The sequence below is a fragment of the Opisthorchis viverrini genome (genome assembly GCF_000715545.1).
Source record: "Opisthorchis viverrini unplaced genomic scaffold opera_v5_126, whole genome shotgun sequence".
NCBI classification, from domain to species: Eukaryota; Metazoa; Platyhelminthes; class Trematoda; order Opisthorchiida; family Opisthorchiidae; genus Opisthorchis; species Opisthorchis viverrini.
In genome coordinates, this window is record NW_008751787.1 from 497,809 (window position 1) to 522,910 (window position 25,102).

The 25,102-nt window shown below is 46.2% G+C and overlaps 2 protein-coding genes across 2 annotated transcripts in view; one reads left to right on the forward strand and one right to left on the reverse strand.

Annotated features, from left to right (window-relative positions):
• The window catches only part of T265_06361 (hypothetical protein), a gene marked incomplete at both ends in the record, with an annotated part of 30,267 nt that extends 6,038 nt beyond the window's left edge, over positions 1–24,229 (forward strand). The window contains 7 exons of the mRNA XM_009171602.1: positions 10,012–10,210; positions 14,802–14,960; positions 15,038–15,201; positions 18,996–19,629; positions 22,920–23,022; positions 23,762–23,888; positions 24,124–24,229. Coding sequence (XP_009169866.1) covers positions 10,012–10,210; positions 14,802–14,960; positions 15,038–15,201; positions 18,996–19,629; positions 22,920–23,022; positions 23,762–23,888; positions 24,124–24,229 — 1,492 coding nt within the window. The remainder of the gene's footprint in view (positions 1–10,011; positions 10,211–14,801; positions 14,961–15,037; positions 15,202–18,995; positions 19,630–22,919; positions 23,023–23,761; positions 23,889–24,123) is intronic.
• On the reverse strand, positions 20,775–20,987 carry T265_06360 (hypothetical protein; the record flags this gene model as incomplete). Its single annotated transcript, XM_009171601.1, has 1 exon — positions 20,775–20,987. The coding sequence occupies one exon, from the start codon at positions 20,985–20,987 to the stop codon at positions 20,775–20,777; it is 213 nt and encodes a 70-aa protein (XP_009169865.1).
• Positions 24,230–25,102: the final 873 nt, after the last annotated feature.

The following is a 25,102-nucleotide window of genomic DNA, read 5'->3' on the forward strand; positions in this document are numbered from 1 at the left end:
TGGCTACACCTTTTTCATGAAGAAATCGTTTGATCTCATCCGAAATGAATGATGAGCCACGATCCGAATGTACGAAACTTGGCGGGGCCAAATGTGCGAACAGTGGCTCAAGGCATGATATCACCGTAGACGAACTGATATTTGGACATGCATAGGCGAACGGAAAACGGGAATATTTGTCTACGATCGTCAGTAGATTTTTGTTTCGAGTCGTCGAAGGCAGTGGTCCCTTAAAGTCAATGCTTAAGCGTTCAAACGTTTGTGTGGCTTTAATGAGGGTACCGCCAGATGACTTGAAGAAACGTGGTTTTAGTTCCGCACACACTTGACACTGCTTAATGACGAGTCGGATATCCTCTAGGGAGAATGGTAGATTCTTGGCACGAACGAAATGCATCATGCGTGTTGCTCCAGGATGACACAGGGTTGTGTGTAAGCGTTTTAGATCCAGGTTAGATGAAGTGTTCGCACAGACACTTCGAGAAAGCGTGTCAGCAGCTTTGTTTTCTATGCCTGGTCTGTAGGTAACGTCAAAAGAAAAAGGCGACAACTCCATCCGCCACCGTTGGATTTTGTCATTTTTTATTTTCCCTTTTTGTTGTGTTGAGTACATGAATGCAACGGATCGCTGATCAGTTATGATTTTAAAATGGGTCCCGAGTAGGTAATGCCTCCATTTGCGCACTGCTTCGACAATTGCGCAAGCTTCTTTCTCAATAGCGGAATGGTGTTTTTCGCTGGCAGACAGTGTACGTGAGAAGAATGCGACCGGTCTGCCATCTTGATTGAGTGTAGCAGAAATCGCGACATCAGATGCATCAGTTTCGAGCACCAAAGGTATTCTCGGGTCGATAGTGACCAAGGCTGCATCCATCAACTCCTTTTTCAAACTTTCAAATGCTTTTATAACAGATTCAGGGACAGGAAAGGTTGTATTGTGAGTGATTGGGTAGATCTTATCCGAGAAACGGCTTATCCAACGAGAATAGTACGCGAACAATCCTACCACTCGTTGTTGAGACTTGATGTCGTTCGGAACGGGCAGTTCTTGCAATACCTTGAAGCGTTCAGGGTCTGGTTTGATGACACCTTCAGTAATTTCATAGCCGAGGAGTCTGAGCTTAGTGGTGGAAATCGTGCTTTTATCGTGATTTAACTGAAGGCCGTACTTTTGTGCTACGGTGAGGAAAAGCTGGAGGTTTCGATCATGTTCTTCTTGATTCTTTCCACAAATGGTAACATTATCCACATACGCATATGTCCCGGTAAGTTGTTCGGCGCGTATTATGTCATCCATTACCCTTTGAAAACAGGCTACCCCATTCGTTACTCCGAAAGGTATTCGACGGAACTGATAGAGGTTGTTGCAAGCCTCAAAAGCCGTGTAGATTCTGTCGCTTTCTTTAATGGGTATCTGATAATACGCACTTTCAAGATCAAGCGTGCTGAAAATACGATATTGAGCTATTTTAGTACTTAAATCTTCAAGTCTGGGGAGCGGATAAGCGTCTAGTTGCGTAAATCGGTTTATAGTTTGACTATAGTCAACCACCATTCGCTTCTTCTGTCGTTCATTTGTCGTGACGAGCACTTGCGCTCTCCATGGGGACTTCGAGGGTTCAATGATGTGTTGGTCAAGTAAACGCTTTACTTCAGAAGCAATGAAGGCCTCGTCGTCTGCAGAATGTCGCCTGGACTTTATGGCGATTGGCTTACACCTTGGGTCAATATGCTCGAACAAAGTGGGAGGTTCAATTTTGGCAGCAATTAGACCACAAAGGGAAAAAGAAGGTTTGTCACCGTTGAATGAGATTTCCAGGGACTTATGAAGCTTAAGAAAGTCATGTCCTAGCAAAATATCTGCACAGAGGTCACGTAATACTGAAAACTTGAAAGAGGGATACTTGTTTTGTTTGTGTTGCAACGTTAAAAAGCAATGTCCAAGAGTAAAGCTTTTGTGCTGGATAGATGCCAAAGTTATCTCAGATGACGATGGTAGTACAGACCACTTGTTACGACGGACTACCTTTTCGGAAATGAAACTTTCTGAGCTACCAGTATCAACAAGAGCTCGAAGCGGGACACCATTGGCTTTCACATCGGTGACTGCTTCTTTTAGACACTCGGGAGCCGCTGCAGTGACGTAAGATAGCGCACTTGAAACAGATGAGGTGTTCCGCAGACTAGTAGATCTGCATACCTTTTGAAAATGCCCTTTCTTCCCACCGTTTTTGCAGGTCGCATCTTTAGCGGGGCATCTATATCTCGGGTGACGAGCATAGCCACAGAAGAAACATGAAGACCCCACACTGGCAGCAGTCGCCTGCTCGTGCGATGGCGTTTGAGAACGTGGAGACTTTGGCGGGTCTTTCGATACGGTGGCACAGGGGAGTTGAGTGTTCGGCAAAAACGACGACTGTTTTTGCGCTAGTTCGAGGAACTTTGCTGGTCGTATGCGGTTTTAAAATCCAGCGACTTATGTTCCAGCAGTCTGGCGTATAGTATTGGAATAAAGTCCACTAATAGATGCGTCTCGTAACGCTTCATCGGTGTGCTGTTCTGCACTGCCGGCTGTAAAGCGGCAGTCCGGCAATAAACTGCGAAGCTTCTGCACAAACTGATCAAGGTTCTGAACTCCGTCCTGTTTACAAGTGTTCAAAAGATGCCGTGCAAAAACTTCATTTTTCGGTTGTACGTAAATTTCTCGCAAGGTTTCGATGGCTGATTCATAGTCTTTGCAGTCTTTGATGAATCGGTAAACAGTAGGGGAGACGTAATTGAACAAGGTTTTCACTTTATCTGGTGAATGAGAACCGATTGACTCTAGGAAGTTTGTGAAAGTACAAAACCAATTCTCCCAGGTATCTGCCGAGTCTTGAGTATTGAGGTCGGTATCGAATCGATCCATTTTTCGAAGAAAACTTCTTTTTGATGAATAAATTGTTGTGTACGACGAGGGTCGGATTGCAACGATAATCAGAATGACAATGGAGAAGACTGAGGGCCCGAAAGCTAGGCTTCATTCATTCGAAACTTTGACACTGAGAGCTGGAAACGGAAGAAAGTGATTTAGCAATAAATGATGAAACGTTTGAAAAACGGAGCAAGTATACAACAAGACCCTCCAGAGTTCGTCTCATTATTTCATCGATCACGAAGTTAAAAAGGAATGGAGAGAGTGAGCATCCCCGACGGCCACCGCTTTGTGTACGGAAGCTTTTGGAGAACTCGTCGTATACTGTCACGTCCGGAAGTCTGAGAATACAAAGAATGTATTTGGTTCACAAACTTCCGGGGCATTGCTTGATTGACAGGCGTGTAAAGAACAGACTGTTCAACTGTGTCAAATGTCCCGAAATACTAGAATTGTGAGTCCCCTATACGTTTGAATTTGTTCAAGCACCCGGCGAAGTGTACATAGTCGGTTATCGTGACCCCTGGCAGGTCGGAATCGCGCTTGCTGCTCTCCAGCCAGTGTTTTACGGGCCACCGTAAGGCGATGGGGCGCATGTAAAGCCAGTGGTCTCGTCCGACCGGGCTCAAGCTGATCCCCTGTGGTTACCACTCACTACGGTTCTCTTTGAAAATGGGCGCAATCACTGACTCTCCCCAGTTGCCTGAGATAGACTCCTTTCCCCAAATGCAAGCAAGCAGATGAGACAAGCGCTGTCTGAGGACTCGTCGCACCAGGTTACTTTCGAGATTGGCTGAGATATTTCTGCGAAATTTAAGCAGTGCCACCGTTCGGTGTGATATTTAGTGGTCGCGGGCACGTCGTGGGGCCCTGCCACAGGCTAAATTCCGAGCACTATGCAAAAGATGGCAATCTCGTCCGTCTGAGCTCACATCTGATAGTGGAGCCTTTGGTAGAGATTCTAGAAGACGATTCTGGTAAGTTCATCTAACATCCGGATCCGCCAGTCTCAGCTGCCAAACGATTCGTCGGAACCTTGGGCGGCCGATGTGGCATGAGTTCATTGCTAGGGGGCGGGTATCATGGTCGTGCTTTGGCTAGGCTACTGCCAGGGCGCCCACACCTAGACAAGAGGACTATCAGGGTCCTCAACCATAGTCGTTTGCTCAAAAGAATAACCGCAAGGCAGCGGAAATGCAAATATTCTGCCATTTCGACGGAACAAGTCGCCACATGTCCCAACCCCCAACCTGAAGGGCCAGGAGGCTGTTTGTCAGACCTCTAACCATTGACCAACCTGGTATGAGACACAGTGTCTCGGGGGTATCCCCCAGTATAGCTGAGTGGGTTGCTGAGGTACGTAAACCGCCACACCACGCCGAGATCGTCTCTTCGTGATGAAAAGAGACTAAGGTGGACGTTAGTTCTGGGAACTTGTGTGTTCCGAGCTTTGACGGTGGAATTCCGGACGAATGGACTGCTTTTGTCAACTGCCCAATCACTTCGGATATATCTGACGAGGTATCGCCTACGGCCTTAATGTTTCCAGCAGGACGTCGGTAGCAACTCTTGACACTGGTGGATAATCCAGACCAGGAAGTCGCTTGTAGGTAACACCCCGCATCTGTATTCCTCAGGCTGGTCCACAAGCTATGGAAAACTCTATTCACCTGACCATATAGGTTGGGCTATGCCTCCCAGCGAAAAATGATAGATCACTGTACGAAAGCTACCTGCATTTTAGCCTCATCGATACAGTGACCAAAGTATTAGCAATGTTTTGCTCAGCCTAGTTTAATGGACGCCTCTGCGGTGGTTCACCACATTCTACAGGTCCTGTGTAGGGGACAGCAGTCTATTACTGCCTGTAAAGTGTAATTCTGGTAGCTGACGGCAACGTCGTGGTGAGTACGGCGCTGTTCCTCTCGTGTCATTCTATGGCGGATTAAATCCCGTCATACCGATGCGTCCCTCAACTCTGACCTTACTAGTGAAGTGCGTTGAGAATTTTCCCTATCATGTGATTGACGAAACAAGGAGCACGGCGGCAATCAGAGTAAGAACAGAGATGGCCGAGGCCTCAAAAGCTGAGCTTCATTCATTCAGACACTAAGCTAAATTGAGTGAGTGATTTACCATTAAACCATGAAGAGCTTTGAGAACCAACGAATATTCATGTCAACAGGGTGACTGATGATATACATGGTCTGTAGGGGCATGCAACTAACCGCGAATGCTCATGGCAGATCCGAGAGTAAATACCATCCCGTAACTTATGGATTGTGACTAGTTGGTCTGTCGAAGGGGAGTGAGCTTTCCCCAAAACCATCTGACCCACCGCAGCATTACTTAGTCGATGTTTCTGCCAGACCTGCGCAGTGCCTGAAAGGCACCGATAGTCGAACACAGTATCCAAAGATCTTCCGCACGCACCAGCCACATCTCTGATTGATGAGATAGGACAGATCGGGCCGCGGCACCGTACACCTACCCCCAACAATCAAGCTGATGTCACGTCGGTGCGACAGATGTCGGAAGTTGGGAGAATTTAGCCTGGTCTTCCCAATTTGGGGCGAGATCACTCTGTAGTTAACGCGCGAACTTACTGACGGGAAAATCCGTAGTTCGAATCCAACCTCGGTATCTCGAATGCTCCCGTCTTCACTTGAACAGCCTGGTAGTATCAACCCTCGTGTTTTCCTCGGGTGGCATGACAGCAGGGCTTCGAAAGGTTGCTACAGCTGGACGACCACTGAGAGTAAAAAAGGCCTGGCTTTCCCGCAATCCAATTAAATGAAAAAAGACATTTGATTGGTATGTCGCCAAAGTAGTTCGCCTCAAAGGTGTGTTCGGGTAAAATGAGGCTTAATGGACATCGAGTTCACTTGAGAGAGTGTTATGTCCTCTACTGATCAATCAACCTTGTCAGTTACACACAGAGTTGAGAAGATAAATAGTCCAGAGAAAATTGTACTGCAGCAACTGAACAGCCAATATCGAGATTCTAAAGAATCAAGAATGGAATGGAACAAAGCAGTCCAATGAAAGGCTGAAATAGAAGAGGGAACTGTTGGGCATTGAAACGTAGGTTATAGTCAACAATGCGAATATGTTTGTTTAGAGGCAGTCCTCCTAACACCTTTCCTTTGAAGTCATTGTTCATACGACTGGAGTCGTGGGTTCATTTGCATTCGCATGACAGGCTTTTGATCCGGTCGGTCCATCTTCTGGGTGTGCAACTTATCGAAATTTCAGACTGTACAGCAGGCTTGGGGGATTACGGGGTTTTGCGGTAACTCAAACGTATCCATGAAAATCTCGAGCGGAAGATGAGAGTTATGCGAAACCGTGGAATTGTTGGCAGAGAGGAAGGGCGTAGCCGATTTGCGTGACGGACCCAGGTGAAGGAATCCACGTCCACCTCGTAAATAACCTTTCCAACACTGCACACAATTTTACCTTGTGTCCACTTTTCCACACCACTACGATAGTCCTTAGCTAGGACAGATTGTCCGGGTACAAATATACTAACCACAGCACCGTGATGCCGGATAAACTGGTTTCTCGCTGTTGGTGGACGCTAGCTTGGACGAATGACGTCGATGGGTAAGCGGATTTTCCGGTTGAATAGAACCTCAGCGGGGGGGGGGGACCGTTTGGAGCGGTGATGTTTGGTGTCGCTCTGTTCGATTATTTCCGGTGTGGTCCCTCTCTTTTGAGTCTGGCGAGTGCTCTTTTGAAAGTATCCACGAATCGTTCCACTTGACCATTTGATTATGGATGGAACGGTGGTGATCTAACATGTGTGATGCTGTTCTGTTTGCAGAAATGTTCGAATTCGGCCGAGGCAAATGCGCTTCCATTGTCAGAGACAATAGTATCCGGCACTCCGAAGCGACTGAACACATTCTGTAGTTTGGCAATAGTAGTACAAGCAGTAACATGGGTCAGGCTGAATACTTCTGGCCATTTACTGTAGGCATAGACCAATATCAGATAGTGCTGTCCATTGATGGGTCCAGCGAAATCAATGTAAAGTCGCGACCATGGAGACTCCGGAGTTGGCCATGAGTACAATTCTGTTTAGCGAGGTGCTTTTGCGCAGAGTTGGCATTTTGAGCACTTCCGAACAACTTCCAACTGTTTATCCATGCCTGGCCAGTACATATAACTACGGGTCAATGCTTTTATACGGTTGTTACCGGGATGTCCAAAATGAAACTGTTTGAGAACACTGTTTGGGAGTTCTGAAGGCACAACCACGCGTTCTGAAAACAACAGACAACCATCGACCTCAGAGAGCGACGATCGGCGTTGATAGAGCGGTTGAATCTGTTTATCTGGGCATACTAGAGGCCAGTGTGGATCACAAAAAGTGGCGTCGCGAACCATAGCAGAAGCGACTGGTAGAGCGCGGATCGCTGCAGTAAGCACAGTATTTACTTCCGGTTCCGCTGTTATTGATGCGATAACCGCATCTTCGGGTTGTGGACGCTGAGAATCCATTAACCTTGATAATGCGTCAGCTTGGCCCATCGCATCAGTTGATTGGTATTTGATGGAGAAGTCGTAACCCAAGAGCATTGTTGCCCAGCGTTGCAAGCGATTTGCTTTGTACACAGGGATACCTTTCTTTGATCCGAAAATACCGAGGAGTGGCTTATGGTTGGTGATGAGCGTGAAATGACCATATGGCATTTTGTGGAACTTCTTGATGGCAAAAATTATAGCTGAAGCTTCTTTTCCAATTTGTCCATAATTGCGTTCGGTAACTGTCAGGGATCTGGCTGCATGGGCTATTGCTTTTTCACTTCCATCAGGGAACACATGAGAGATAACTGCTCCATTACCATAATTGGGTGCGTCTGAAACCACAGTAATGTCCAGAGCTGGATTGTAATGTGTGAGAAGCAAGTTAGAGCTAAGTTGTGACTCATGTTATCAAACGCAGATTGGCAATCGTGTGACCAGTTCCATGGAACATCTTTTTGTAGAAGTTGATTTAGTGGGTGGCGTACACAATGCATGTCTGGTAGAAAAATGCTATAATGGCTGACCAAGCCAAGGAACAAACTTAGATTTGTTAGATACGTCGGTGCTGGCATTTGAAGTATGGCAGAGATGTTTTCTAGGTTCGGACGACGACCATTTTCGTCAAAGATAAACCCCAGGTATTTAATGGAGGTGAGGAAAAATTCACACTTTTCAGCACGGAGGCGAAAACCATATTGTTGAATTTGCTCCAGCACGCAATGTAATCAATGTAGCAGTTCGTCTTGATTGGCACGAGCGATGATGATGTCATGTTAGTATGCAGCAACTCCGGGAGAATCATTGAGCATGGTATCCATTATTTGCTGGAATATAGCTGGTGCAGGTTTCACGCCAAAAGGTAAGCGATTGAACTGAAATAAATCACGATGCGTATTAATGGTCAAGATTTCTTTGGAGCGTTCATCAACTTCGATTTGAAGGTAAGCATCAGCAAGATCAAGTTTAGCAAAGCGTTTACCACCATTGAACTTGGTGAACAAATCTTCCGGAAGAGGAAATGGATATTGATGGGAATCAAGTATGGCATTGAGTCCAGCTGAATAATCAGCACATACGCGTACTTTGCCATTTGCCTTTTTGACGACAACAATAGGAGCAGCCCAAGACGGATAATTCACTGGCTGGATAACCCCGAGCTGTTGGAGACGAACAAGTTCATCCTCCACGGTCGTGAGAGGCAAACGGAACGGGACGTTTTGGTCTTAACACTAGTTTAGTATCGGACAAAAGCTTGAGAGTAGCTTTGTGTTTAGTACAGCGTCCAAGGCCCTCTTTGAAAACACCAGCGAATCTAGTCGTGAGTGTTTGTGAAATGTTTCACGATCCCATCGAGTCCGAGTATGTTTAATTTCGGACAATCAATGAGATGTTCCTGAGAAGTGCACATTGTTGAATAACATCACAAGACAATTTGCCAGTTAATTTTAAAGGTACTTTTGGCCCGATGGTTCGTGGATGACAAAACAGGTTTCCCAATTGATTCCCAAACTGAACGCGAGATCAATGTAACATCCGAAGCTGTGTCAAGCTGCAAACGGATCGGGAAATTGTTGATGGAAACTTATGTATTTCCTGCGGGATTCAAATTCAACTTGAAACGTAGCAAACACAGAACTGGATTGTGTTCGTTGTTTGTACGCACGCCTTTTGGTTGAGTCTCTCATCGGACTGTTATCGTCCTTAGGGGTTAATGGTGACTTGGCATTGTGGGTACATCAAAAGCCTTCTTTATGGCCCCATCGATGGCGTGCTTGACACTGACGTTTCTTGAATGGACAAAAACGTGCATAATGCCATTCACCACATGACCAACATCATGTTGGTGGCTTTTCCCCAGGAGTGACGGTGGTTCGCTTCAATGTCATAACACTGCTGGAAGTAGGCGATCGCGACTATTGCTGTACTATTGCGGTATCACGCTTGAGATTGCGCAAGCGCTGGCATTCTGTGGTGAGGTCTTTCACAGTAATGTCTTTTTCGTGCTCAAGTTTGGATAGCAATCGTAACGTAAAAGTAACGTAAGTAAAGCAAAAGTAACGTAATCGTCGGCATCACGCTTGGCCAACTTGAGAGTTGTATCGGACATTAAAGAGTGAATGTTGGTCACCAAAAATTTCGCGATGTTGTTCCACCGTCTGTTGTGGAAGGATAAAGTTAGTGAACCGGTCGTGTTCGACTGTCAGCCATCTGACCGAAAGGCCTTAGGCTCCCCGCTGCCCGCAAACATTAAACAAAATAACACCTTTCTATCTTGACCCTTTTTACGGCGCTGTACGCCAACTCCCGCGGCCGTGTAAAGGTCTACGGGAAGCTCTCCTGAGTTCACCACATCCAGTGGTGTCCGACAAGGCTGTCCTCTTTCACCTTTCCTCTTCAATAACAAATATCGAGTACGCAGACGACATAGCTCTTCTGGGATCTGATCCCGTTGTAATGCAAACAATATTAAATAATCTGAACAATTCTACGTCGCGGTTCGGCATGCGCTTCACACCTGCAGAGTGTAAAGTGCTACTGCAAGATTGGGTGGGCTCGAACCCTAGCCTCATGCTTGCGGATGAACCGATTGAGGTGGTAGACAAATTTGTTTACCTGGGCAGCTGTATCAGTCCCGGTGGTCTCACGAAAGATGAAATTTCCATCCGGATTGGGAAGGCCAGAGCAGCTTCTGCGAACCTACGCCACCTGTGGCGTAGGCGTGACATCAGCTTCTCTGTCAAGGGTCGAGTTTACAATGCTGCGGTGCGCTCCATATTACTATATGGATCAGAAACCTGGCCGCTGCGCGCCGAGGACGTCAAAAGACTTTCAGTGTTTGACCATCGATGTCTTCGGAGCATTGCCCGAATCTGGTGGGAACACCGGATCAGCAATTCTGAAGTACGTCGAATGGTATTCGGGAGAAATAACTCACCCTCGATAGATGAACTGATCACACTGCATAGGTTGCGCTGGCTTGGCCACGTGTTGCGTATGCCAGTCGACCGACTTCCTCGAAGGGCTCTTTTCGCACAACCACGTGAAGGGTGGAAGAGAGCCAGAGGCGGTCAAACAATAACTTGGCAACGAAGTATGAAAGCAATTACCAGCAAACTCAGCTGCGTTGGTCACTGCCGTCTTCCTGGATGGGTACCCTGAGACGGCCCATATCAATGGCTAGAGACATTGTCAGATATGGCCCAGTCGCGCCCTCAATGGCGCTCGTGCATCCAAGCTATTGCCTTCAATGCATAGCTCCTTTTCCAACCCCTTCCCCCACTTGACAGCCCACTGTACCTATCCCCACTCCCGAAAAAAACATCGGTGAACGCTGCTGTTGGTCTGTCTGCTCCACTTTGGTCTTCCTGGCATGGTTGTACCTTGTGGAACGAAGTTCCAGCCAGTGTAGCCCGCGGGATCATTGCAGCACTCAAGCCCGACCACCATGTCAAGGTGGCAGCTTTAGGTCGGGCTGTACCACGAATCAGCGGTGAGACCAGATGCTGGCTCACAGTGGAATTCAGTTATAGTTGCAGCAATGGAATCCGCAAAGGGTAGTGAACTACCAGTTTGAGATGAAACTGAAGTTTAGAGAATGATGATTGAAGTGAGAGACTGGATAAGTCGCAATTGCGATTGTTCAACTTGCGCTTGTCGTTGAAGGATTGCTTTCAACTCCTCAACTGAAATTGACATTCTTGGTTTCGTGAAGGGTTCCCGTCGCCAGTGGTATGTCCTCTATTGATCAGTCAATCAACCTTGTCAGTTACACACAGAGTTGAGAAGATAAATAGTCCTGAGGAAATTGTGCTGCAGCAACTGAAAAGCCAATATTGAGATTCTAAAGAATCAAGAATGGAATGGAACAAAGCAGTCCAATGAAAGGCTGAAAAAGAGAGAAGGAAATGTTGGGCATTGAAACGTAGGTTATAGTCAACAATCCGAATATGTTTGTTAAGAGACAGTCCTCCTAACACAGAGAGAAAGGTGAACCAACCTGCCTTGGCGTATGCACACGCTACTTAGGCCAGACGGTCCACACTCGAACCAGGATCAATCGATCCGTCTTCAAACAAAATTCCTGCGGGAGGCATATAGAAAAGAGTGTATAACTCACCAGAATGCCCATGGTCTGTGTAGGCGCACAGACACCTCTCATATGACCACGAGTGATGGAAACTCTTGCTTCAACAACCGAACAGCTGAAATCACTGGTCAAAAAGTCAAAACCTCAACAACTATGTGTCGGTGGACATAAACTTATCAAAGACCTTTACTGGCTTGAAATGGATGTAACAAGATGCCGCCGTGACGACGAGATTGTGCCTTACCGTGGGTTGATAGTTTGTTTACCTCCGCCTGGCATCGAGCTATATCGATGGTGTCTGTAGGACACTTGCGTAATCTGTGATACCATATGGGTCAATGGTTAGACGTCTGAAATGCACTTGTATTTCGCGCTGCCTTGCTGTCAGGCTTAAGAGCTAAAGGCATTGTTTGATGACCTTAGTCGTCTTCCCGCATAGATGTAGGTGCCGTGGGCATGCTTCACACAAATAAACTCTTACCCCGTTGGCAGTCATCTGGCACCGTCAGCCTCATCGGCATACTTGTTGCATACATCGAAAACTGGCTACTGCTGATGCCATCACTTTTTCTCTTTCAAATGATTTACCACTTCTCCACTCGAATTATGACAGCGAACCATCACGAAAAGCATGCTGCTGATGATGATTAGAATGACGAGATAGTCAACGTTTCTAGTTGATTGAGTCCCTCGCCTCTCTGGACATAAGAAAATCGAGGGTGGTATCCAGAACCAAAATATGCCTGCCTAGAAGGTGTTCGCTTGAGATTTTGAGCGCTGCAAGGGCCTCGTCAAATTCATTCTTTAGAGGCTACCCACATTTAACGACGATACCGTTTTTCAAAATGGTACATCGGTCTATTCTTAGTTACCTTCGATCTCTCAGCACGAGGAGAACTGTGGTCGTGGTCCCATCGAACCGCCAAACTGACCTCGCACCACGTCGAATGTCACTATTGAAGTCATTGACAGCCATTTCAATATCGTTTAATGTGACTGATGGCCTCGTAATTTCAACGAAGCATAGTAATGACAACGTTGCTGATATATTTGCATGCGAGGTGTGGCCGCACCATAGTGGAGTATTCCTCAAAATTGTTGAAAATATTCCGTGTTGTTTTTGGCAATATAGAAAGTTTCACAGTCTCCCAGGAAATTACCATGTGGCATTCGAGTACCCTGAGGATATTACGACACTTGGATCAGAGCCAGTGCAACCCATCCGGTGGCTACAGTCTGAGTGACACTACCCCAACGACAGTAAGAGTTGCCTGCTGAAGCTGCCTTGTGCGACGATGTGTAAGGCACCACACGAAGAAACAGCAAATTTTTCATGAAATCCTTGTTGGATGTCAGGCTCAAGAGTTTTTCCGCGGCCCTGCTTTCTACCGAAGAGAAGCTTCTGGAAAATACATATAAGAATTACTCCGGTACAAGCTGCTTTTGTGTGCAAGAGCAGTAGCTTCCTTGTAACCAACGGCGTGATGGATCATTACGTTGCTTCAACCATGGGGAAACTAGAGGTAGGCGGACCTACTATCAATGTTTTGTGCGCCGCATCCGCGCTACCAAAACAATCGTTATCTTTAACGAGTCCTGTTGCTCACTGCTTTGAACCGCTCCAAATGCATCATCGGTAGCATATCGTCGGTGTTCAACACTGATGCTTAGTTGCNGGGAAACTAGAGGTAGACGGACCTACTATCAATGTTTTGTGCGCCGCATCTGCGCTACCAAAGCAATCGTTATCTTTAACGAGTCCTGTTGCTCACTGCTTTGCACCGCTCCCAAATGCATATCGGTAGCATATCGTCGGTGTTCAACACTGATGCTTAGTTGCCGTACAACCGCACCTGCTAACTAGGCACCAAATGTAATTACATGTGTAGTATGGTCAACCCTATTTAGCCTAGCACGCTGGATCTATCGCTCAGCTGAATCCAGTACAGCATTCGTCTTTTACTTACAGCCACCTCGACGTTTGGTTTGCGCTATTTATAATTCAATGAAAATTACACTTCGATTTTTGTAAGAAACTGCCAATCCATTGCAGCCTTCTGTCTGGATATGTCCTTGAAGTGCAGTCCTCCGTCAGCTACCTTCTCAGCGCGTTCGTTGGTTTCGGGATGGAAGTCAGGCATCTTGGAATGACCGTGGAGACGCCTTGATGCTGCACTATTCTGGTATAAGGCTCTGCAGATGCGAAACATGTTTCCCACGTAGACCATGACCGGCTGGGTATATTTGAAATTGCGTCTGGTGGCGACGTGTCAGCATCGGAATATAAGCGTGACCCTGAATTGAAGCATTTAAGTACAGTTTGTGAATAGGTTTTCATTTACGGGTGACGTGCTGAGCGTGGTTCGATGTGCGATGAAGGAGCACAACCTGGTGGACAAGGGAATAGAAACTAACTGTTACCATAGACTTTGTTGGCACCGGGTTCATCTGCGATGTATGAAAGGGTAGGAGAACTTATGGATGTAGCTCATGGCTGTGGACAGCGGAGGGGATACGCAACATACGGAAATATGAAGATGAAACAAACAAAATTTTATCGTCTTCTGTCTTTGATACCAAAACTGTACCCAGGTCAGCAAAGTCTGTGCAGGTCTTGTGGGACTTTCAATGGTGAATCCACAAAGGATTTCTACTAATTGTCGGTGTACCTTAATGACTTACGCGTTTGTGATACTGTGCCTTTAGTGGATTCATTCTAGTGACTATTCATAACATAGATTGAGTTTCGGAGCAGTCTAGCTGCTGACACCATCCGTCTTCACTCCTCACTTTTGATTCTAATTGTACAAAGCATTACCTGAGAACTAGCAAATCGCAAAGTGAACACGCTTTCTCACCTGGAACCACACGGAAATTGTAACATTGCAATCATCTTATAATGGGTTTTTCTAGTAGCGATTGTCCAATTACTGCGCATGTACCATACTGAAAACCGCTAGCAATAGAATTGACTCACCTTTATTGTCCTTTTGCTGCTCAATACGGTGACATGAGTTGATTACATTGAGTTAAAGTTGTGCATTAGACTTAGTCCCTTCATTATTTTCACGAGGTAGCTCTGATTGATGCGAGAAAAATATTGATCCGTGGTTGGAACCCACCCCCGCATCTCGACTGCTGCTGTCTAGGAGTATCAGCCTTTGTGCCTCCCACGAGTGCAGTCTGGTAGCGAAGATTTCATAGCACTCATGTCCTCCAGTTCAGTCATCGTTTAATCTCCACACTAAATGCTTTCTTTGTAGAGAGGGAACTTCCCGACCTCCTGCTGGTCATTCGTTCCGTCAGCCAGGCGTATCCTTCGCACAAACAGTGAGGCCAAAGGAAGATTATGAGTCGGTTCTCAAGCGAAACCTAGGTTGCGCACGAACAGTCTTGACGATGCTGAAAGCGAACGAAGACAGCATGGTAAGTACGAACTTTTTGGTTGTCTTTTGTTTATTGTAGCTATTTCCCACTGTTACTGAGTATTGTTTGTCTTACAGTACACCGTTTTTGAAGATTGTAAACCGGACGAACGGTCAGCCTTACTACACGGTGTGCTGGAGCAGTTGATGGACGAAAAATCTCAAACAAGAAACGCGGCGGGAATTATGTGCTTGCAGCTTCTGAACAGGGGGATCCTCAGTAACAACGATATCTTTCTTGCGTAAGTTTCTTGCACCGTTGTCCGTCTGCTAGCTTTGTTTGATATCAGGTGAACTGAGGAATAACTCTGGTCTCGGTACAGTAATCCTGGCGTTCAGACCTGTGCAGACATGACGCGGGCGCCCTTAAGTACCAAGTTTCTCTTCGGATCCCATCACCAACTCCTAACTGCTCCTTGCTAACAAGGAACTGGTTCGCGTTTTTTAACCATAGTACTGGAATAAATTTTATGGCACAATAAGTAGTACGACTTGTAACATCTCGTATTTGATGGGCAACCAGTTTCAAAGGCAGTTGAATCACTCAATTGAAGCCCAGTCGGCTATTTCAGCTCTTTGGTTACAAAAGGCGAATCAGCAAACGCACACACTGCCGCAGGAAATCAGTAACAAGGAATGGTTCGCGTTTTTTAACCATAGTACTGGAATAAATTTTATGGCACAATAAGTAGTACGACTTGTAACATCTCGTATTTGATGGGCAACCAGTTTCAAAGGCAGTTGAATCACTCAATTGAAGCCCAGTCGGCTATTTCAGCTCTTTGGTTACAAAAGGCGAATCAGCAAACGCACACACTGCCGCAGGAAATCAGTGGATTACTCCGGTCGGCGCAGCCTCTACCCTGTGGAAATCCCGCCTGATGTTCACGAGCGCTAAGCTGACGAATCAGTGACGACGAAAACCTTATACTCAGGGCTCACAAAAGGCGTTGGGTCCATTTCGACTGTCTTACTCTGATATAATGCTCAGATGTATTTCTCTCGTTGCTGTTTCCTTGTGTGGTCACGCTGTTGACTGCGGTCATTCCCACTAAATCTCTTTTCATTCGACTGTTTACTAGGACATTCCCCATCGTCATATGACGCATAAGGGTTGATGTCGATGATGAAGGAGTTCGAGTGGTTAGATCCAGATTTGAGCCTCATCAGTCATCATAGTCGTTGACAGCATAACATCAGTATTCTACGCTGATGATTCGCTGCCATACGGTCATTTATCTGAAAGCTTTATTGTGAAGAAGAAAGGTGGACAGTGAAGGGATATAGTGCTAGCTTACCACAATCATTCCGAGATTCCTGCACCTCCAGATACATTCAAGCGCAGTGAGTCGGAACTGACCACAAGAACGCCATTGACGCCATTAGCAGTCATACATAGCAGTCTCCAATCAGGCATAGTGCGGTCTCCATCCTTAAAGGCATGTAGCACCGTCTGCACCCAAATGTTTCGCAATTTCTTTCATACCCCTCTGACTATAGGCCCCGCTCTGGCGATTAGCATTCTTTTCCTCTGGTCGTTTTTTTGCTTCAATTCAAACTGTTATAAACGCGTCTGTTCCTAACATTTGTCGCTTTCAATGGATTTTAAATTTTGACGCTGATAGTTCTTCAAAGGATGTGACCAATTTCCAATTTGTTAGTTTCAAGTGTCCTTGTGAAGTGAGCATAGGACGGCACGATGAGAAACCAAACTTGATCAGAACAACGAATTGGAGCGGGTGTCGGAACTCTTGGTGCGTACCAATTTTCATTATTTTGAGGTATCTGCTGTTTGGCCCAACCAAGCAGTGACAAGCGTTCAGTAAAGTGGTCAGTTGGCCAACACGGTTAGATGATAGCTCAAGGTTATGTACTAACATTCAGCCACAGCTGTGCACACCCATTCTTGGTTGGATAGTGTCACTCTTAGGCTATCATTGGCTTGACGCACCGCACTCGGAAGGTACGGTGAACGGCGAACGAACCAGCTTTCATTGTTGACCGATTTTTTGTTTCTAACGGGCAGCACATGGTGGGACAACTAGCCGGACACTCCTCGAACCATGCCTGACTTCAGCTTTGACTTCCATGGTGCTGTGTACTACCTTCTTTGTAAGTGATCAGGAGCTCCTGGGCCAAAGCTACACTATTGATGTGCGTTGTCTTAGTATGATTTTTCAAACTACCGTTTTTAGTAACTCCGGGACACCTGGTTTTTGTATGTATAACTTAATCTTGTGTCGACCCTCATATTATCGACTGTGTGCATCTGCGGCTTCGTCATTCCTTCCGAACACCCTGCGGTTCACGCAACTTGGTAGTGAGCAGTTGCCCAGGCCTGATACGTTCGCGGTCTGTGCTATCTTAGTGCGGCTCCATCTTTAATTGGCATAGGATATTCAGTGATTTTGTGGAACTAAAGGTACTGTTATGAAGCCGGTGAAGTTGACTCCCACTTCCAGCAACATATATTGACTTGTCTCCATATTTGAGCAGTTCTTAATTGAGCTTGCTAATTGAACCCCTGGTATGTGCTTCAACTAATGAGGCCGTTGGTTAGCGGGTTCGTCTCACCGAACTGGGCCAGTCACCTCAGTTGCCTTTTTTTAGTAATTAGTGCGGCTTAGACGGATTTTATTCCGACAGATCACAGAACTTCCCGTCATGCGGTTAACGTGTCATGTGCAGTTGCGTATAATCCACCTCTAAGTCCGCTGCTCTGTATGCTTGCTCAAATGTGTCTATGGTCTCTCAAAGATGACTTAGATCAGCTTCACTAAGTTGACGCAATTTCGTTAGCGTTCGCCCACAGTTTAGGCGAAAGACGTATATCCTTGATCTGGTTCGATTTTGTGATTTCACTTCACGGACGGTTTGTAGTCATCCTCTAGTGATTGCTACGGTGGCTTTCGGTATTGTTCTTCCACTTTTACTTTCTATGTTTTACCGTCGTGAAGTCATGAAATATCTGCGTGCGAGGCTAACTTTGGTTGTGTTGGGACTGGGTACGTTGCTCGAATGATAGATGCGTTCACATACCAGGGAACCACTTGTCTTTAGTTCTTTCGTGGGGTTTTTGTAGATGTTCGCACCACCTAGTTCCGCCGTATTCTATCCCCTCTGAATAGAATGTCGTTACGAACAACAGTTTTTTGCTTTGTGGTGTACATTCTTCGGCTTCACCATGACATCGTCTACTGAGACGAGTGTTGTTCCCAGGATGGCGCAGACCTCGAGGTAAACAGCGCATGATTTGGCAGAAAGGCGTGAAAGAAATTACGAAGAGTTTAGGTGTTGTTGGTGTGGTACGCCTTCCAGGATGGGTCTCCGTGACCCTGTCTGTGCTTGGCTGGAGACGTTGCAAGAAGTGGCGGCTAATCAATGTCAGTGGCGTTCGTGCTGTCCGTTTCTTTCCAGATTGGTTGAGCTGTTGGAGGTGTAGGCACCTCAGAATGCTTGACATAGTCCGGCACCAGGTCCCCTCACTCGCACACTCTTTACGCCGCCACCTCCGCAGATTTGCCACGCAGTGCAAATAAGGTTTGGGTTTCGTTAGAACTGTTCCATTCCAGTTTTGGTGCGGTCGTGATGGATCGATACTGCATATGGTGGTTTTCACGCTAGCAACAAGGTTATCTCATGGCTTCTTTATGAAAGCTGAAGTAGCGTATCGAAAAGTCCGACAACTGGTGTGAGCAGTTGTTGATCCCATGAAGGCCTCCATATGTTTTGCAGCTGTGTGGTAGTTCGGGTTGACATTATCGGTTGGTTCGAAAGAACTCTTTTATTCCCTGAACGTATCCTCTGAACATTCGGTTTTAGTAGCAAATCCTAAATTCTAGTCCGCCATCTAACACGTTGCGATTTGTGTCCTAATTCTAAACACGCGTACTGCTGAACTACTGACTGTCCGCCAAAATCTCCGGAAATCCTGTGAATCAAACAAAATCTGTGAATGTTTTTCTTCGCGGAATATGTAATCTGTTGGTTGATTTTTTGCACAATGTCTTTGTAACCATTACCTTTTCTGTTCCAGATTTGACCGATATCTTCCTAACTGCACGGGCGATTGGCTAGAGGACTACCCTCATGGTTGGCGGTATCTTGCTGAAATTCTCCAACACCTAATTCAGAAGGATCAGGATAATTTTATTCTCCTGTTATCAGTGTTGAAAATCTTGAAATCTGAGGGACGGGGCGCTTCAATATTTGCTCACTGTCTTGCCCTAAGTGCTTCCCGTCTGGGTCCAGATTGTGTTGCGGCTAAGTTCCACGCTCAGCGATTAGAATGGTCTAGACTAGGCGTGCCAGCAGCCGATGTGGAAAACTTTGTGAAACGGCATTCTGTGGAATTCACTTTATCCCCACATCCGCTCGAAATGAAACTCAAAGAACTCACCGATCTTGCTGCGTCTCCATCCACGTCTTTAGAGCAGTTCACCAGTTTATTCAAATCTTTGTGCAGACCGGAGTTACCCGGTGGTTTTGTTCGCTCATGCGCAAGAACCTTGATATCAAAATCCAAGGGTAAGATTTCGTACCTTCTTACTGATTTGCACATCGTTGCGTCTGTTTGGTGTATTACCATCAACGGCAGAAAAAAACTGTTGTTGATGTCAATGCTTCACCTCATTCCTAATGTATTCCAGGAGACTTGTTTTTTATTAAGAGTTTGAATGCTGCATCTCGAGGTACATACATCTGACACTTGTTCAGACGACTCGGGTGGAGATGTTCATGTCGATTAACAGCCATACCATATACCAGCTGCCACACACTAAACTTTACACGGAACTCCGGGAAGATTGTTCAAGCTGACAGTACCCGAACTTTTCGCATTGATGCCATTCCGCCTTGCCAAAACCCTATAACCTAAAGTGGGTACGGAAGACAACAGTACTTCCAATCTACTCGAACTTACCATAGGCATTGCAGTACGTCCTAGATACATTCCTGAACTGCTTCAGAGATTTTCGAACTGTTTAATGAGGTCCGTCGTTCAGAAACCTTCATTTTATTTGTTAATCTGAGATGCCTGGTACCTGAGTTTTTGAGGTAAAGTCTTGTGGGGCCAAACTAAATGTTGCCACTATTCGATGATAGGCAAAAACTATAAATAGAGTGCTCTCATCCAAGAAAGTGCGCTCCACAGAAGAGGGCGAAGTGGTTCGGTTCCAGCTTATCTGCATTATAAGAGATAACATCTCCCCTAAGAACCTCCAACCTGGTCACCCCCTATCGAAAAGTACTTTTTGTGGATATGCGTTCAGCTGTAGCACCCTTCCGGTGCCTAGCTGCCATGCCACCCGAAGGAAGCACGAGGGCTGGGATACTGCCAAGTTGCCCAAGCCTAGATAGGGGAAGTCGAGTGGCGGAGGTCGGATTCGAACCACGGACCTTTTGGTCAGTAAGTTCTCGCTCTAACCACCTTCGCGATCTCGCCCCCTTTTGTGGATATACTGTCCTACAATCAAAATCACAGCTCTTGCCCCTCTGGGATGGCACTGATGGGTGTGCGGAGAGCGTTAATTTAGGATCAGTAAGGTGGGCACTAGAGGTGTCCGTTGTCTAACTGTTGGCTGTACGGATAATCCAGTCTGTGGTAGCGATAGTTTAGGAAACTTGTATGCAAGCAGAATTATAACGAGTTTCAAACGAAACGGAACTAGAACACGTTAGATGCACTTTTTCGCTCATGCAGCCCTCAGTCGTCGGCATGAAATGTTCGAAGACTGCGGCTCTCCTGACTTTCAAATGCCCCTTGGAATCCGCTCTTCAACCAGGGATTTAGCATTTTCATTCTGAAGTGTTTGGCTTAGGTTCCCGGTTTCCCCACATCCCGTCTGTCATAATCCGTGACAGTGAATTTGTGCCCCGTCTTCTTGACAACGGAGAATGTAGTTGTTTCCATGTTGCACATGAAACAACTTGTTTGCCTTGAATTCTTTCCTTGGCGAACTTGGGCCACATGATTCTGCATTGCATTTATGTCCCGCATGAGTTTTGTCACTGTGAACGAGTCCTTCATGTCTATACAAGGCAACGGAAGAACAATCGTGATCCGAATACTTTGATTTCATCAATTCAAATGTGAAGCTCTTGGTGCGTTGGACACTGTGCTATCTGACTTGTTCTTAGTGCTTAGCCAACGAATGAGGCGGTGAAACCTGGAATGGTCTCTGTCCGTTTCTCCCTATCAGTCTCGACACTTCAGCTCGTGCGTCGTCCACGTGGGACAATCTTCCTTGCCTTAATCGAGAATGTCTATTTTTGGGACGTACACAGTTGAACGTCGAAATCAGTGTTTCAGATTTCGAACTAATCTAAATCCGGTCAACCACTTTGCTTAGCGGTAGCAAAACTGCTGCTGCTATTGCTGGTAAACTTCACCGACAACAAAATATTGCAGGCGATGAATGGTCGCCTCAGCTGCTGGGATACAAGCTGCAACACAAACGAGAGTACAGTCTGACTTCATACCGATTATCCAAAAAGAGAAGCATTCCTGAACGCGAAGTCCCCATTTATGTGACCAGTTTGAGTTTATCGATTGGTTGCGGTTCGGGAAGCACCCGGTAAAGCAACGCTCACATTCGTGTTAAAGGTTTTATGTATTTCCTGACATTCACACATACTGATTGCAGTAGTTGGAGACCTTAGGGTGCCTCCGATGTATACCCCCATGAATCTAACGTCTCTGTAAGAACCTCACGAATGGGAGGTTAATCGTCGCATGTTCTTTCGTGTTTGTGTATGCCCTAATCGCCTTTAGTTCTGACACCGTCAAATATTACTTTTGCGACACGTTGACTGTCCCATTACGGCGAGCTACAACTCCGGATGTCTTTTCGGCTTTCGCGGGCTTGAATATACGAATGGACAAACCTAGCGCGTTGGATTGAAATTGGCACGTACATACACCACCACAAGCCGTTTTCATGCAGTGCTAAATTCCGGAATAACTGTCGTCGGGTAATCCCCCCTCCAACACTGCCAACCATGGACTTTAGTTATACCGCCATTAGTTATCAATGTCTTGAATCAGTAACCGACCATCGCTCCCGTTCTAACACTGGGTGCTCAGCGTACGGTCGTCCGCAGTCGCTTTCGCTTAACAAGGCCGCCCTAGTGGGTTGATGACCAACTTACCAAGCCAGTTTCACAGACCCCGAAATTAAACGAATTTATTAGAACCATCTTAAATTTTACGACCGTTTAACCACGGAATGTCTGTTCGCACTGGGACTAAATTGTCACCTCACAGTATCCGCGGTCCCGTACTGTAAGATCCACACAACTGGATTGAAAAGTTGTTCTAAATGTTCACCCTTATTGAATAATGGGCCATGGTCATGGTCATTGGTTGGGCGATTAGAGTGTGCAGCTTTTAGACAGGACTTTTCCTAACGGCCTTTCTCTTTGGAAGGCGACAACATATGGACATGCTAGTCGCCCGCAGCAAACACGTGCACTGCCTTCACGTTTCCGTCGCTTCCACTCCCAAACCTCGCATCAGAATTACCCCTGGTACGGAGGCTCTCTGCTGTTTGTCTGATTGCTCTTTTTTGGCCTTGATACCGTTGAACCTCCAATAGCCAGATCCTGAACAGTCTAGCTTACGAGATCACTGCCGGAATTAGGCTGAACCATCACGTCAAGGTGACAGCTGTTGATCGAGATCATTACCTTGAAAAGCTGTAGGTCTCTAAACCGATGCAGTGTGTTATCACCTGCTCAATAGAAACTCGAGAATAGCCAGCTTGACTGTCCTTGTTGACACTAATTTTGCCGTTTGAATAATCAGCGAATTTAACGAGTCTGAATTTTCAAGAGGCTAGTCTGCATCCCCGCTGCTCGCTCCCTTATGCCGGACTACGTGCCTTGCTGTCTTGTTAATGCTATAGTGTTTACCCCGCTTTCCTTCAACACTTTTCTCCCGCATGTAGGACTATCGCGTCAGCAAATTGATAATCGGGTAACCGGTCTTGGCATTCTGGTTGATCATAATCCTGACCGAGAACTACAGGTTCTTCAGGCCCTCCACGAGTGCTCTAACAGCGGAAGTGAGTTTTTGTCATCCTTGGATTAGAATTCTGTCTTCTAGGTTTTGACGTAGTTTATCCCAGTTGATCCGTCCCTGTTTTTTTGAGCTGACCATTTCCAGCTGTTGAATAAATAAGGCTTGCACTCCGAAAGGTGATTGTCGGGACTTAGTTCGAAGAAGCCTCATGTTTCTGAGGGGGCCAATCAGGGTTAAGGTACCTTTTGAGAGCATTGAAGTGAACATTTCTGAGCATCATAGCAAGGCGCTGTCAGCGGGATCGACCCACCTCTCCTAACCTAAGGCCAGCGCACAACAGCAGGCGCTAGGCAATCTGGTATACGCGCTACTGGGATCGGTTGCTACCTGAAAGCAGCTCCCCGGGGTTCATTTCTTGTTTCATGAAGTTAGGTTTGAGCAACGATGCGTATCTGAGCAAAATGCCCGTCATTGATGGTTACGCTTAAACTAAGGCTGGTCGATATGGTCTAGCACTAAGAATTTTGGACACGAATAAAGCGGCACTTCTTCCCTTCGGACTATTGGGCGTTGAATGGAGCTATGGACAAAAGCTTTGTACACAGCTCTTCTGGTGAATTTTGATTGCTCAATCTATGCAGTACATTGCTTGCGATGTTCAGTCCGTGTCAAGTAGTTTGATCTATGTTAGGATACGCAGTGAGGGTGATTCTGTACCACTCCAGTGACATGCACAGCCTTTTTCTCATGTTTACTTATTCTATACCTTCGTCTCTTTTCAGCTTCCACTGAAATCTGGCAAAAATCCTTATTGGATAAAAAGGTTATATCGACTGACGCTTTGGACTGTTGGACAAAGTCTAGTAACCCCAAAGATTCCGTCTCTGGACATATTCCCATTCGGAATAAGTGACTTCTCCCGCACACAAACAAACCTATCCGAGATTTCTGACTTGGCAAGTGCACTTGTATACATACTATCCATCGCCTTTGTACAACGCAGCTTGCGTAACCCTGATTCGTTTGTACACACGCTCTGACAGACATATTCCAAGTGGTCCCATGGTGTTTTGTACTCGCTTCGTTTCGCGTGGACAATCCTGGGCCACTAGTACTCTGTGACTTCGTCATTATTGTATTATAGGCCATCCTCCGATTATGATTCGGTGTTTATGGAACTGATTTCCTTGTCATTGGTTCCTGCGTGCATGTGTGATTCGATGGAAGGCAGTTCTATCGTCAGACCTTGATACGACTAACCAGTCATACTGCGCATCAGCTGTGTCATGTCCTGAGCCATCCCATTCTTCGATCTCTCGGTTGATTGTTGACACAAGCGCATCATTTACTTGCTCTGACTCGCGGTCCCGCCTTCCACTTGTCGTGCTTTCTCCTCCCCGCATGCCGAAGACAACCAACCAAACAGCCACATTCACTCCGTTTTTCAATTCCAGTGTCCCGCCTCGTCGTCAAAACACTTTTATTAGAACTGGGCAGGCTGTGCCTCTTGGTTTATTTTTTACTCACTGTCAATGTTCCATCCAACCCTTCTGCACTCTCTCCACTTGGATTATGTACGTGTATTGCAGGCATCAAGCCATGCAACACTTGTAGAGTTCTATCTGGTTCGCTTGTTCTAATCCTTCCTTTCCCTGCCCCATCCTGAAGTGTTAATTGGGAAAGTGTATTATTCACATGGTGATTTATTTGGTTTGGAATGGACGCCATTGATATTTGGATTTTGCACAAAATCGCCAACGGTCTGGGGTGGCTTATGCAACAGCAGGCATATGTGCCGACATGGCTTATTGGGCGATTACCCCAAGCGTGCTTTAGTTGGCGCGCCGAAACACTTGGCGATGGGTAATCATGTTAAATTACTTCGCTTCTCTAACATGGACTGGATATAGCCGGAGTACGACTTCATATAGTTATACAAACTCCAGTGGGGCCTTTTATTTTATCAAATCGACCCATATGATCTCACTCAGGTGTAAGCGCAGCACACCCCGAAGTAGAAATCGTTAATTTCTGCTGTTCATCAATGATCCTTGTCGGTGAGTGACGTTCAGACAAGGCGCAACTGGGTGGGCGATGTCAAGCGAAATTAGTTGGTTGGTGCT